The sequence below is a fragment of the Plecotus auritus genome, assembly GCF_963455305.1.
Source record: "Plecotus auritus genome assembly, chromosome: 8".
Classification (NCBI taxonomy): domain Eukaryota; kingdom Metazoa; phylum Chordata; class Mammalia; order Chiroptera; family Vespertilionidae; genus Plecotus; species Plecotus auritus.
In genome coordinates, this window is record NC_137782.1 from 47,480,762 (window position 1) to 47,494,496 (window position 13,735).

At 46.2% G+C, this 13,735-nt stretch overlaps 1 protein-coding gene across 5 annotated transcripts in view; it reads left to right on the plus strand.

Annotated features, from left to right (window-relative positions):
- The window catches only part of RTTN (rotatin), a 129,590-nt gene that overhangs the window by 42,133 nt on the left and 73,722 nt on the right, over positions 1-13,735 (plus strand). For 4 of the 5 annotated variants that reach the window (XR_013961539.1, XM_080686468.1, XM_080686470.1 and 1 more), the window contains exons 13-17: positions 115-227; positions 1,494-1,620; positions 7,412-7,537; positions 8,863-8,979; positions 9,728-9,867. Coding sequence is in view for 4 of the 5 variants with exons in the window: in XM_080686468.1 (XP_080542594.1) it covers positions 115-227; positions 1,494-1,620; positions 7,412-7,537; positions 8,863-8,979; positions 9,728-9,867 (623 nt within the window). In the remaining variant the exon portion in view is untranslated. Of the gene's footprint in view, positions 1-114; positions 228-1,493; positions 1,621-7,411; positions 7,538-8,862; positions 8,980-9,727; positions 9,868-13,735 lie in introns of those variants that run through there. The other variant, XM_080686471.1, reaches the window with a different exon arrangement.

Consider the following 13,735-nt stretch of genomic DNA (forward strand, 5'->3'; position numbering starts at 1 on the left):
AAATGTAAGGAATCTCAGGGTCTCCTGAATAATGTAATTTCTTAAAGCTGCTTAGATAGATGTGGAGAATTTTGTTGTATATGAATTTGACATGTATTTTTTTTTTTTTTTCAGGGAGAGAAGAATCTTTTTGAATTAGTGGAGATGGCAGACCATGCCTTGCATAGCTTTTCCTATCATTATCATTTACCTCTAATAGAGGAAATCATCTACCTTTGTTCAAAGATGTAATATTTTCTTTCTTAATATGATTATATTATATTATAGGACATTATGTGTGTATGTGTGCATGTGTGTGTATGCATGTATATATGTGAAGTTAGGAGCAGTGAAAATGAAATTGGTCTTAAATATTGTTATTATTTTTTAGTTTAATTTGCTTTTACATGTGTCTGACCTTTGAACTGTCTATGAACTGTATTAAGACAGTTTACTGTTTTATTCAAGAGTAAACTTTAAAATGCCATGCTACAACCTAAGTGAATTATCCTTGGATTTTACACATTTTTTTAATAATTTTTATTTTTCCATTGATTTTTAGAGTGGAGAGGAGAGACACAGAGAAAGAAACTTAGATTGGTTGCCTCAAGCCTGCAACCAAGGTACATGCCCTTGACCAGAATCGAGCCCAGGACCCTTCAGTCCATGGGCCAAGGTTCTATCCACTGAGCAAAACTGGCTGGGGCTATACATTTCTTTTGGTATCCATTCAAACCAGGTATTTCATTTGGCATCATGTCCTTTGGGTTTATCCATGTGACAAATGGAAGGATTTCCTTTTTCTTTTAAGGCTGAATAATATTTTATTGTATATATACAGCTTTTTTCTTTATTCATTCATTGATGGATGGACCCTGGAGTTATTTCCAAAAATTGACTATTGTGAATAGTGCTGGAATGAACATGGGAGTACAGATATCTTTTCAAAATATTGATTTAATTTTCTTTAAATATATATACCTAGAGGTGGGATTGCTAGATCATATGGTAGTTCTATTTTTTGAGCAGCCTCCGTGTTTTCCATATGGTTTCACCAATTGATATAACAGGTATAGTTTTTTAAAGACATTGTTAGTGTTTTTTATACTCTTTTTTAAAAAATATGTTTTTATTAATTTTAGAGAGAGAGGAATGGTGAGGGAGAGAGAGATGGAAACATCAAAGAGAGGGAAACATCGATTGGGCTCTTCCTGCACGCCCCGTACTGGGGATCAAGCCTGCAACCTGGGCCAGGAATCAAACTGTGACCTCTGGTTCATGGGTTGACACTCAACCATTGAGCCACACTGGCCGGGTTGTTTTCTGTACTCTGTGAGAGAATATTCCCTACCATGAAACAAGTGTGTGCTTAGGTAAATACTAATATTGGGTTAGTTAAATCTGATCCCAGTTAGAAGAATTGGAATAGGAAGAAACTTCTTACACTATGCTTTTCAACTTCCTTTGCTTGGTATTTCCTTGCCTTAGATGTGGATATTTTATCTTTTTGCTAGCTGGAAATCAGCACAGGCCAGTCCATTACTACAAGGGGAAAGTCAGAAAGTGTTTCTGCGTATGTTGTCTCACCCATTGCTACAAGTGAAAGTTGAAACTTACCACTGCTGTCTGGAAATTGTTAAGGTGGGTGTTCTGTCTTGTGAACTAACAGTGGATTTTCTTATAACTCCAAAATTAAAGTACTTGACCTTTTAATCAGAATTATTATCATAAAAATAGATGGCAATTATTAGTCAACTCAAAGAAATTTAAATCAAATTCCCTTTATTTAGTAAGTCTGCCAATGGAATTGCTTTATTAGAGGGTTTTATTAATAATTACATTTATGTTGTGTTATTTAATGATGGAAAACTAAGGAAAAATACCAGGTATTTAAAAGTGATCTCTATGCTCAGGAAATACTTTAGGTTATTATGGCTCAATTTATGTAGTTTTAGGTCTGTTTTCTTAATAATATTTTTCTTTTGGAACATATTTGTTTTCTATGTTTTTAAATTATAAAAATACTAGTGGCCCGGTACACAAAATTCGTGCACATTAAAAGGGGATTAATTATGCCCTGACCGGTTTGGCTCAGTGGATAGAGCGTCGGCCTGTGGACTGAAGGGTCCCGGGTTCGATTCCGGTCAAGGGCATGTACCTTGGTTGCGAGCACATCCCCAGTAGGGGGTGTGCAAGAGGCAGCTGATCGATGGGTCTCTCTCATCAATGTTTCTAACTCTCTGTCCCTCTCCCTTCCTCTCTGTAAAAAATCAATAAAATATATTTAAAAAAAAGGGAGGGGGATTAATTAGAAGAAATAATTTAATATTGCTATTTGCCCTTTCTCTATAATAGAAGTGTCAGAGATGAAAGAAAATTAGTAAAATGTATATGAAAACCTTCCTCCTGTCAGAGTCTAGGGCACGCCACGAGACCCAGAGTCAAGTGTCCGCCCACCCACATGCACCTCAAAATCGAGTGAGACCCAGACCCAGCCAGCCCCCGCTCCCATTGGGCTAGATCCAGACCTGGCCGGTCCCACACTTGTCAAGCCCTCCTGGGCAGGGGACATAGCCTCAGGTCCCCTGGCCCGGTGCCAGGACGGGGGGCATGGCCTGAGGTCCCCCAGCCCAGACCAGGATGGGGGGTGTGCCTTGAGGTCCCCCGTCAAGCCCCGCCAGGTGGGGGACATGGCCTGAGATCCCCTATCAAGCCCCACTGGGTGGGGGGCATGGCCTGAGGTCCCCCGTCAAGCCTTGCCAGGCGGGGGCATGCAGCCTCAGGTCCCTCGGCCTGGCACCGGGAGGGGCCACAGCCTCAGGTCCCCTGTCAAGCTCCGCTGGGTGGGGGGGCGCAGCCTGAGTTCCCCCGACCCAACACTGGGGGTGCACCTTGAGGTCTCCCGTCAAGCCCTGCTGGGTGGGGAGCACAGCCTGAGGTCCCCTGTTAAGCCCCACCAGGCGGGGGGGGGGGTGCAGCCTGAGGTCCCCTGGCCCAGTGCTGGGGCGGGGGGCACGGCCTGAGGTCCACTGGCCTGTCGCTGGAGCCGGGGGAGCAGCCTGAGCTCTCCTAGCCCAGCACCAGGATGGGGAGCACACCTTGAGGTCCTCCATCAAGCCCCTCTGGGAAGGGGGTGTGGCCTCTGGTCCCCTGGCCTGGCGCCGGGACAGGGGTCGTGGCCTGAGGTCCCCCGGCCTGGTGCCAAGGCGGGAGGTACGGCCTGAGGTCCCCTGTCAAGCCCAGCCAGGCGGGGGGCACAGCCTCAGGTCCCCTGGCCTGGTGCTGGGGCAGGGGGCACAGCCTGAGTTCCCCCGACCCAGCACTGGGGGTGCATGTTGAAGTCCCCTGTCAAGTCTATTGGATTGGGGGCACGGCCTGAGTTCCCCTGTCAAGCCCAGCCAGGCAGGGGGGTGCAGCCTCAGGTCCCCTGGCCCGGTGCTGGGTCGGGTCTGCGGTCTGAGGTCCCCCGGCCTGGTGCCGGGGTAGGGGGCGTGGCCTGAAGTCCCCTGTCAAGCCCCACCTGGTGGGGGGTGCGGCCTGAGGTCCCCCAGCCCAGTACCAGGACGCGAAGTGCACCTTGAGGTCCCCCGTCAAGCCCCTCTTTGCGGGGGGCATGGCCTCAGGTCCCCTCGCCTGGCGCCCGCGCGGGGTGTGTGGCCTGAGGTTCCCCAGCCTGAGGTCCCCTGTCAAGCCCTGCCAGGTGGGGGATGTGGCCTGAGGTCCCCTGTCAAGCCCTACGGGGGCAAGGGAGGGGGTAGCCTCAGGTCCCTGCTGATTGCTCATTAATGCCCCTTATAGGAACTTGGCTTCAGCTGTGGGTGCAGCCATCTTTGTGACGGAGTGATGGTCAATTAGCATATTCCCTCTTTATTAGATAGGATTTCAGCATAGAATAATACATAGAATATTAACTATTTCAATATTGAAAAGACCATTGTACATAGGACAGTATTGAAAAAAATGTTTTTCTGTATTCTTGAAAATGCTCTCTTGTATTTAACATTCTTGCAAGTACTGTCTGTATATAATGGATGTTTACATTTTGCCATTTTTACTTCCTTTTTTATTCAGAGAAATAAAAATATTAGTTATAGCGGAAGCTTCTTTTCTTTTCCTTCTTCCTTCTTCCACCAAGATAACCTTGCTTATAAAGTTGGCTTTTATCCTTCCCAACCATTGTTTTTATATATCTTTATTATATACGCATGTCTTTATAAATACTATATATATTATTGTTTTATACTGTACATATGTTTTTGCTGCCTATTCTTTTCATCGAATCATGGGATTTGAGATCTACTTGGTCCATTCATCTTAACTGCTCTTTAGTTAGAATATTCTTTATTTTCTTTATTGATAAACTGGAGGCCTGGTGCATGAAATTCATGCCTGGGTACAGTCCCTAGGCCTGCCCTGCAATCAGGGCCATCTTCTCCGGCTGCCCGCAGCCGGCCCCGCCCCCTGCTGCTACCCACCACTGGTTCCCTGCTTGCCATCAGGTGATCGGAGCCTGACGGCTGGGGGAAGGGACCGAGAGGTCGGCCATTCCTGCCCGCCGCGGGTCACCCTCTGTGTGTGGGGTGATTGGCAGGGCAGGGTCCTTGGCCTGGCATCCCCCACGTCCCCCACCACCCACAGCCAGTTCCCTGTTCACCATTGGGTGATCAGAGCCTGCCAGTTGGAGAAAGGGACCAAGAGGTGGTCAGTGCACCTCATAATGACTGGTCAAGCATTCGTTCTGGTCGTTCTGCTGTTAGGGTCAATTTGCATATTGTCTTTTTGTTATATAGAATATTTAGGTTCTGTCTACATTTGACTGAAATAAGTTTTTCTATATTTTCAATGACAATCTGTGACTAATGGTACATATGTTTAAAAACATCTTGGCTTTACCTTACTCCTGAATGATAGCTTAGCTGGGTATATAATTAGTAGAGGCACGATGAACGAAATTCGTAAAAGAGTAGGCCTTCCTTCCCCTGGCTGCCGGCACCAACTTCCCTCTGGCACCCGGGACCCGGGCCTCCCTCCAACCGCCAGTAGGTACCTGGGACCCAGACTTCACTCGCAGCCCCGGCTTCGTCCAGAAATTCGTCCGGACTAATTAGCATATTATGCTTTTATTATTATAGAATAGAGGCCCAGTGCACGAAATTCATGCACTGGGGGCGGGGGGTGTCCCTCAGTCCAGGCTGCACACTCTCCAGTCGGGGACCCCTCGGGGATGTCTGACAGCTGGTTTATGCCCAATCCCACACGGCCTAAACCAGCAGTCGGACATTCATCTCACAATCCGGGACTGCTGGCTCCTAACTGCTTGCCTGCCTGCCTGTCCGATTGCCCCTAACCGCTTCTGCCTGCCAGCCTGATCACCCCCTAACTGCTCCTCTGCTGGCTTGATTAACACCTAACTGCTCTCCTGCTGGCCTGATCACCCCCAACTGCCCTCCTCTGCTAGCCAATTTGGTTCTGATTGGTCGGTTTCTATGCCAGTCAGCGTCAAAAGTTCTGCCTCCTAGGCAGCCATTGGCTTCTCACAGTTCACCCAGATTTGGTTCTGATTGGTCGGTTTCTATGCTAATCAACATCAAAAGCTTCGCCTCCTAGGCAGCCATTGGCTCCTCACAGTTGAACTAGATTTGGTTCTAATTGGTCAGTTTCTATGCCAGTCAGCGTCAAAAGCTCCACCTCCTAGGCAGACATTGGCTCCTCACACTTCACCCAGATTTGGTTCTGATTGGTTGGTTTCTATGCCAGTTAGCATCTCTGGGCCTATCAACGGGGCCTGATCAGAAAGGCAGGGCTGATCAGCAGCCCCGGTGGAGGCCTGAAGAGAAATGGAGGCGTGACTGCTGACCAGGCCCAGAGAGAAAGAGAGAGGCAAGTGCTGATCAACAGCTGCCACAGAGGCTACGGATCAGACCCTGCTTCTCTCTTCAGGCCTCTCTCCAGGCCTGATTCGCAGCCCCGTCAGCAGTCTGTGCTGGGTCACCATGCCTGCAGCTGTAGCAGTCAGTGCTGGGTCACCATGGCAACCCAGCGCTGACTACAGGACTGACTTCTGGTTGGTCGAGCCTCCTGGTTGTTGCAGATGTGACAGACCCAGGGTTTTTATATATTAGGATAGGTTGACTGCTGTTTTTCCTTTGCACTTTGTGATACTGCTTTGTCCTTGTTGCATAAATGCAAATCAATTATATTAACTAATAGTAGACTTCATTGTTGAGAAGTCTACTATTAGTTAATATAATTGACTTGCATTTTATTCCAGTTGCTTTTAAGATCTTTTTCTTGTCTCATTACAATGCGTCTTTGTATACATTTTAAAAATTTATTTACCTGTTCAGCACTCTTCAATCTGAAAACTCATGTCTGCCCACATTTCTGGGTAATTCTTAGTCATTATTATCTCTCTTAACTTTGCTATTCTCTCCAAATGGAGCACTCATGAGATCTATTTTAGACTTTATTTTACCTTTTGTGTCCTTCAGGACCTGTATATTTTCATATCTCATTTTGTTTTGATGGAATTCTTCAGTGCTGTCATTCAGTATGCTATTTCTTTCTTTAGCTATGTCTAATTGGCAAAAATTAAATTAATTAAATTTAAAAATTGTGGCAAAATATACATAACATAAAATTTACCATTTAAATCATTTTTAAGTGTACAGTTAAGTGGTATTAAGTACATTCATGTTTTTGTGCAGCCATCAATGTTATTCATCTCCAGAACTTTTTCCTTTTTCCAAATTGGAACTCTGTACCCATTAAACAATAACTCCTCATTTCCCTACCCCTCAGGTCCTAACAATCACCATTCTACTTCTATCTGAATTTGACTATTCAAGGTATCTTATATTAGTGGAATTATATATTTTATATATGTGTCTGGTTTATTTCAGTTAACATAGTATCTTCAAGGTTCATCCATGTTATAACAGATCAGAATTGCATTCCTTTTTAAGGCTGAATAACCTGCTGTTTGTATGTACCACATTTTGTTTATCCATTCCTCTGTTGATGGACATTTGGATTAGTTCCATCTCTTAGCTGTTGTAACCAATGCTTCTATGAGCACAGGTGTACGAATATCTATTTGAGTTCCTGCTTTAATTCTTTTGGGTATACTGTTCATTCATTATGTTATTTCTTTCTTTCATGTCTATCATTATGAACAACTTAATAGATTTGGTTGTCTCAACAGTTTGGTTATTCCATTTATCAAGACTCTGCTTGTTGGCAGAAAGTAACATAATATGTAATTCAGACTAAAAAACTTTTGGGCAAGAGAATTTTTTTCATCCTCTCGAGGTAAAAGAAAAGTTTCAGTGAAGTGAAAACTAAAATTGGAATTGAATTTTAAACAGAGAAAGATGAATACTTTTGAAAAATCAGTCACTAATTTTAAAAAAAGTTTTGTTTTATTTTACAGGAATGTTTAGGTGTCCATAATGTCACTAAACCTGTGTCTTCACTCTGTAGTGGAATTCATTTTCTACTTCACCCAAAAGTCCTGTATGAAATCTCTGCATTTGGCCTTCAAGATTCCAAAAATGAGGTATGGTGTGTTATAAATAAGTGCAAAAAACTGTAATTCTTTAGACACTCAGCTAAATCAAGGTAATATCCTAATATAACTAGAGAGTATGATGAGAAACAGAAAATAAACTTGTCTTTGATGTTGGGTTCATACATGTTGTTTGTTTAAATAAAAAGAAATGTTATGGAAAATATGAGAATCAAAATATAGGACAGATGAAACGTTTTACTTATTTTTTCATCTAAGATGAGGAGAGCCAAACAGTCCTTATAGTGAGCAGGTTATTTCACTGAGGCATATTTTTGTTCAGTGGAAGAATATACTCTAACTAGAGGCTCAGTGCACGAAATTCATATACTGGGGTGGAGAGGGGTGTCCCTCAGCCTGGCTTGCACCCTCTCACCGTCAGGGACCCCTCCGGGGATGTCTGCCTGCCGGCTTAGGCCCTCTCCCTGCAGAGAGCGGGCCTAAGCTGATAGTCAGACATCCCTCTCACAGTCTGGGACCCCTCACTTCTTACCGCTTGGCTCGCTGCTCCTTAGTGCTGCCGTGGAGGTGGGAGAGGCTCTTGCCACCGCTGCTGTGCTTGCCAGCTGTGAACCCTGCTTCTGGCTGAGCAGCACTGCCCCTGTGGGAGCACACTGACCACCAGGGGGCAGCTCCTGCATTGAGCGTCTGCCCCCTGGTGGTCAGTGTGCATCATAGCGACCAGTCATTCTGGTCGTTCTGCTGCAAGGTTCGCTTAGACTTTTATTATATAGACTAGAGGTCTGTTGCAGGAAGATTCCTGCAAGAATAGGGCTTCTTGCGGCCGTCTCCGCCGCCCCTCCTGCTTCCCTCCCATCTCCGCCGCCCCGCCTGCTTCCCTCCCCTCTCTGCCGCCCCGCCTGCTTCCCTCCCCTCTCCGCCAGCCCCGCCTGCTTCCCTCCCTTTTCCGCTGCCCCACTTGCTTCTCTGCAGCTTCGCTCCCTTCTGCAGCGTTTGGCTTCCTTCTACGCTGTCTTCAGTCTTTGCTCTGTGCCTGGATATGCAAATTAATCACCATCTTGGTTGGGTTAATTTGCATACCCACTCCTGATTGGCTGGTTGGCGAGGCTTGTGGGTGTACCAGAGATACGGTCAATTTGCATGTTTCTCTTTTATTAGATAGGATGGTAAAAGGAAATCATTAGGGAAAGACTGGTTGGGAGCAGAGTGTAAGATGATGCTACAGAAATAGGAACATTTGAAGGATGAGATGTTACTTATTGCCCCTTTCTAGATTTTATCATGTGTTCCAGGTGTGTCCGGCAACTCAGGGACCACCTCATTTTGTCGGGTGTCTTATCTGTGTTATTGGGCAGGTGAATGCTGCTGCCAAGGCCATCCTGCTGTACCTGCTGCAGGGACAATTGATGATGACAGCGCTGACCTGGAACAGGTTTATTGAGTCTCTGTGTCCTGTCATCCCAGTGCTGCAGGTATGACATGTAGCCTCCCTTTCTGATCTGTGGATGCATGAACAGTAAGGGGTTTCTGGCAGAGGTGTTCATCTGTGCATATGGGCGGGAGGTTCAGAGTGAGGTGCGGGCACTTAGAAGTGATGTGAGGAATAGAATCAGCCTTATGTGAAGGCTTTTCTGCCAAGCTAACAGTGCCTTTAAGTGGACTTTCCATAACTAAACTTGCTTCATGAATGATTTCTATGCATATATGTAACTAGAGTTTTCCTTTGGTTAATGAACTCTTGGAAACAGCATTTTTAGCAGTCCTGTGGGCGTTAAAGGAGTGAGGGAAGTCCAGGTCCCTGACCCTCTCAGAGAAGGTGGAGGTAGGCAGTGCCCTCAGAGGAACAAGCTTGTAGGGCAGGAGCTGTGAGGCTCATGTGGTTCGGTTCCATGCAGGTATGTCTGCCATACTCCACTTCTCTCCTGTGAGCACAGGTCTGAAGACCCGGGGGCCTCATCTACTAGAGTCCCAGGAAATAGAGAAGTTGTCAGGTGTCCTGAGGATTGGCATATTTTCCTGAAGTTCTTCAGTATTATTTTTAAATAGTTGTAGGTAGGCTTCTTACTGCTTGTAGGTTATTTTGAAAAGTAACTTTTTAGCTGAATCGAGAGATATTTTTGAGTTGCCTGACAGGTCAATGTAGTTCTTATTTTTAAGTTAAAAAATTAAGCAGTGTGTATAAAATCAAACAATAATTTCTTTTTTAATGAAACCTGTTAGGGCTATGCTGACCCAGAAGACCCTCTAGGGAACTGCATCCTCCTCCTAAGCAAGGCAAGTTCTGAGGGAGGCGAGGGGGTCCTCCCCTGCACCACCCGGCTCAAGTCCATGCTGCGGCTCCTGCTCGTGAAGAAGCCGTCGTAAGTGCAGCAGAGGCCTTTGAATGTAAAAGATGAATGGGGCCATTCTAAGAAAGTATAGTGCAGTCATTACATCAGTTTGGGACAGAACAGAATGAAGAAGGTGAAGGAAAGTGGTTCTTTTATTAGAAAGAGAGAGGTAACCAATGGGTGAAGCAGATGCAGGTGTTTTGGGTGCTTTCCTGAAACATACTGTTCATTCCCAGCACAGTGGTTGCACCTGCATCTGTTGTAGCTGCTGCTCTCGGTGCTGTTCATAGTGCTTTGGGCAGGTAGGGGAGCCATGCAGATCAATAGATTGCAGAAGGTATAGAGCAGTGGTTGGCAAACTCATTAGTCAACAGAGCCAAATATCAACAGTACAACAATTGAAATTTCTTTTGAGAGCCAAATTTTTTAAACTTCTTCTAACGCCACTTCTTCAAAGTAGACTCACTCAGGTCGTGGTATTTTGTGGAAGAGCCACACTCAAGGGGCCAAAGAGGCGCATGTGGCTCGCGAACCGCAGTTTGCCGACCACGGGTATAGAGCATCTCCTCGTCTGCTCTCTTTAGAAATGGTTAGCCTGGAGTGATCCTTTTCTAAACATCTGTTCTGAAAATTAAGGATTTCACAAAGATGTAGTAGACAGTTGCCTCATGTACTAGAGTGTGCGGGTGGTTTAATCTTGCCTGGCTTGTCTTTTGACATTAGTGTCAGTATCCTTTTAACTCAAAGAAAAGCAGAAGTGTGTGGTTGCTCCCTATCTGTCAATGCAACATGCGTGTTCTCTGGCGCTCTCTTAGGTAACTGGGTAATTTTCCCTCATTGACAAGAGAAAGAAGTTTAGTCAGAGGGATAAGCAGTGATGAGAAGAAAGAGTGGATTGAAAAGCTGGGAGGAACAAACATGTTCTTTTGACAGTGGACAGTTCTGTTCTCTTCAACCTCACACCACAGTAAAACAGCAGCTTATTTATAAGCAGATGATCAGACTGAAAATAAGGAAGTAGGTGGAAATAAAATATGAAGATAATAGAAGGAGGAAAATTAAAAGGAGAGATTATAAAAATCTCAATGTAGTGTAGAGAATAAAGTTAGGGGTAATGCAGGGCAGATGGAGTGTCTGTGCTCCTGGGGGTGGGGGATTGGCTTCCACACTTTCATTCATGTGCTGGTGTAGCATGATCCCTCCGCCGAAATGGTCACTAAACACAAGAAGTTTATTTCCTCTTCACCCTTGGGGGCCCAAGGTCTCCTGGTAAACAGATATTCTGAGCAGGCAGGGCACTCCAGGGACTCAGAGATCCCCTCCCAGGAGTGAAGGACAAGGCCAGACCTCTCTTTGGGTAAGGTCCTATTATACAGAACTTAAGACAGTTTGGATTCCATATTTGCTTTCATTACTTGATTCATTTTACCATAACCCACCAAACCATAAATTCTATTAGGCAGGAACCCTGTACATTGGTTAATCTTTACACCATCAGCACTTCATGGAGTACCTGGAACATAAATATGCTCTAAATGTACTCATTGAAAGAAATAGTGTAGAGGAATGAATAACTGGATTCTGCTGTCCCAGGCTTAACCCCAAATGATGCTACTTTTGTAGACCAGAGGAGTAGATGCGTAAATACATGCTTCATACATCCCACTCTAACTTTCTTACTGTGGTGGTGACTGTCCATAACTGACAGCACTGGACTGGAATGAAAGGAGCAGGGGAAAAGCGTTACGTAGGTGTCTTTGCTGTTCTTAGCTTTCAGGAGGTTACAACAAATGGGAGAGTGAGAGTTTGCCTGATTCTCACACCATCTTGGAGTAAATATTAGTCTTTAGAGATGATTTTTATGATTTTAAATTCCTGGTTAGAATTGGGAAGCACTTACTGAACATCACCCATGTGCCTGAGTTTGGCTGTGGAAACCCAGCAGCACACAACACAGACAGGCCCTTCCTGAACTGGGCATGGAATTGAGAAGAGAGGTCTGATTAATTATACTTTACTAGAGGCCTGGTGCACAAATTCATGCACAGCTGGGGCTGGTGGGGGTAGGGATTGTGGGAGGTTAGCTGGCAGCCCCGCCCCCGATCGGGGTGGGGAGGCCCATTGGGGTCTCCATCGGGTTGGCTGCCGCAGTGTGCATCATAGCAGCCGGTCATTCCAGTTGTTCTGGTCGCTTGGCTTTTATATATATTCTAGAGGCCCGGTGCAGGAAATTCGTGCACGGGGGAGGGGGTGTCCCTCAGCCCAGCCTGCACCCTCTCCAATCTGGGACCCCTTGGGGGATGTCTGACTGCCTGTTTAGGCCCGATCCTATTAGGACTGCTGGCTCCCAGCTGCTCGCCTGCCTGCCTTCCTGATTGCCCCTAACCGCTTCTGCCTGCCAGCCTGATTGATGCCTAACTGCTCCCCTGCCAGCCTGTTTGCCCCTAACTGCCCTCCCCTGCAGGCCTGGTCCCCCCCAACTGCTCTCCCCTGCAGGCCTGGGTCCCCCCCAACTGCCCTTCCCTGCAGGCCCGGTTACCCCCAACTTCCCTCCTCTGCCGGCCTGGTCACCCCTAACTGCCCTTCCCTGCAGGCTTGATCGCCCCCAACTGCCCTCCCTTGCAGGCCTGGTCCCTCCCAACTGCCCTCCCCTGCTGGCCATCTTGTGGTGGCCATCTTGTGTCCAAATGGGGGCAGTCATCTTTGACTACATGGGGGCAGCCATCTTGTGTGTTGGAGTGATGGTCAATTTGCATATTATTTTTTTATTAGATAGGATTAGATAGGATAGAGGCCTGTTGTACGGGTGGGGGCCGGCTGGTTTGCCCTGAAGGGTGTCCCAGATCAGGGTGGAGGTTCCCTTGGGGCGTGGGGTGGCCTGGGTGAGGGGCCTGTGGTGGTTTGCAGGCTGGCAACGCCGTCCGGTGACCCAAGCGGTGGCCCTGGTATCTGGGGTTTATTTATCTTCTATAATTGAAACTTTGTAGCCTTGAGTGGAGCCAAGACTCCTGCTCGCTCCATGGCTGCAGCCATTTTTGTTGGGATTTATTTATCTTCTATAATTGAAACTTTGTAGCCTTAAGCGGAGGCCAAGGCAGGCCAGGGCTGTGGAAACTTGGCTTCCTCCATCGCCGGGGGCAACTCATGCCTCCTGCTCTCTCCAGCTCCATGGCTGCCACCATTTTTGTTGGGATTTATTTGTCTTCTGTAATTGAAACTTTGTAGCCTTGAGTGTAGGCTTGGGCCGGCCAGGGCGGCAGGGAAGCTTGGCTTTCTCCATTGCCAGGGAAACGCAAGCCTCCTGCTTGCTGCAGCTCCGTGGCCGCAGCCATCTTGGTTGGGATTATTTGCATACTCGCTCCTGATTGGCTAGTGGGCATGGCTTGTGGGTGTAACAGAGGTACAGTCAATTTGCATATTACTCTTTTATTAGATAGGATTAATTGTAAAAATGATAGACCAATGCTATGATAGGGCACTTCAGGGTGTCAGGACACAGCAAGGTGACCCAGCCTGTGGCTGTGGTAAGGAGGCCTCCCTGAGTATGCAGGTTTTAATTGTCTTATAAGTAGTACTTCGGTTATCACTTAAAATTTGCCCAGTTCCCATGTATTTCAACAGCTTGTCAGGTGTGATAGGTAACTGGTTGTCACACTCTCCCAATCCATGCCCTTTGCCATGTGACAGTTTTCTTTTTTCCCATTCCATTGTCCAGTAGCATGCAGTATGTACTCTTTTCTTAAAATCTCAATGGACTCAACAGACCTTATTCCTAATCCATTCCAGATAAAACAGAATTATGAAGGGAATCAAAGTATTTCCATGTTCATATTTGAGGGGAATCTGATCCCTAATATAAGATTTTTATACATTGCTGTGATACTAGGTATTAGTATCA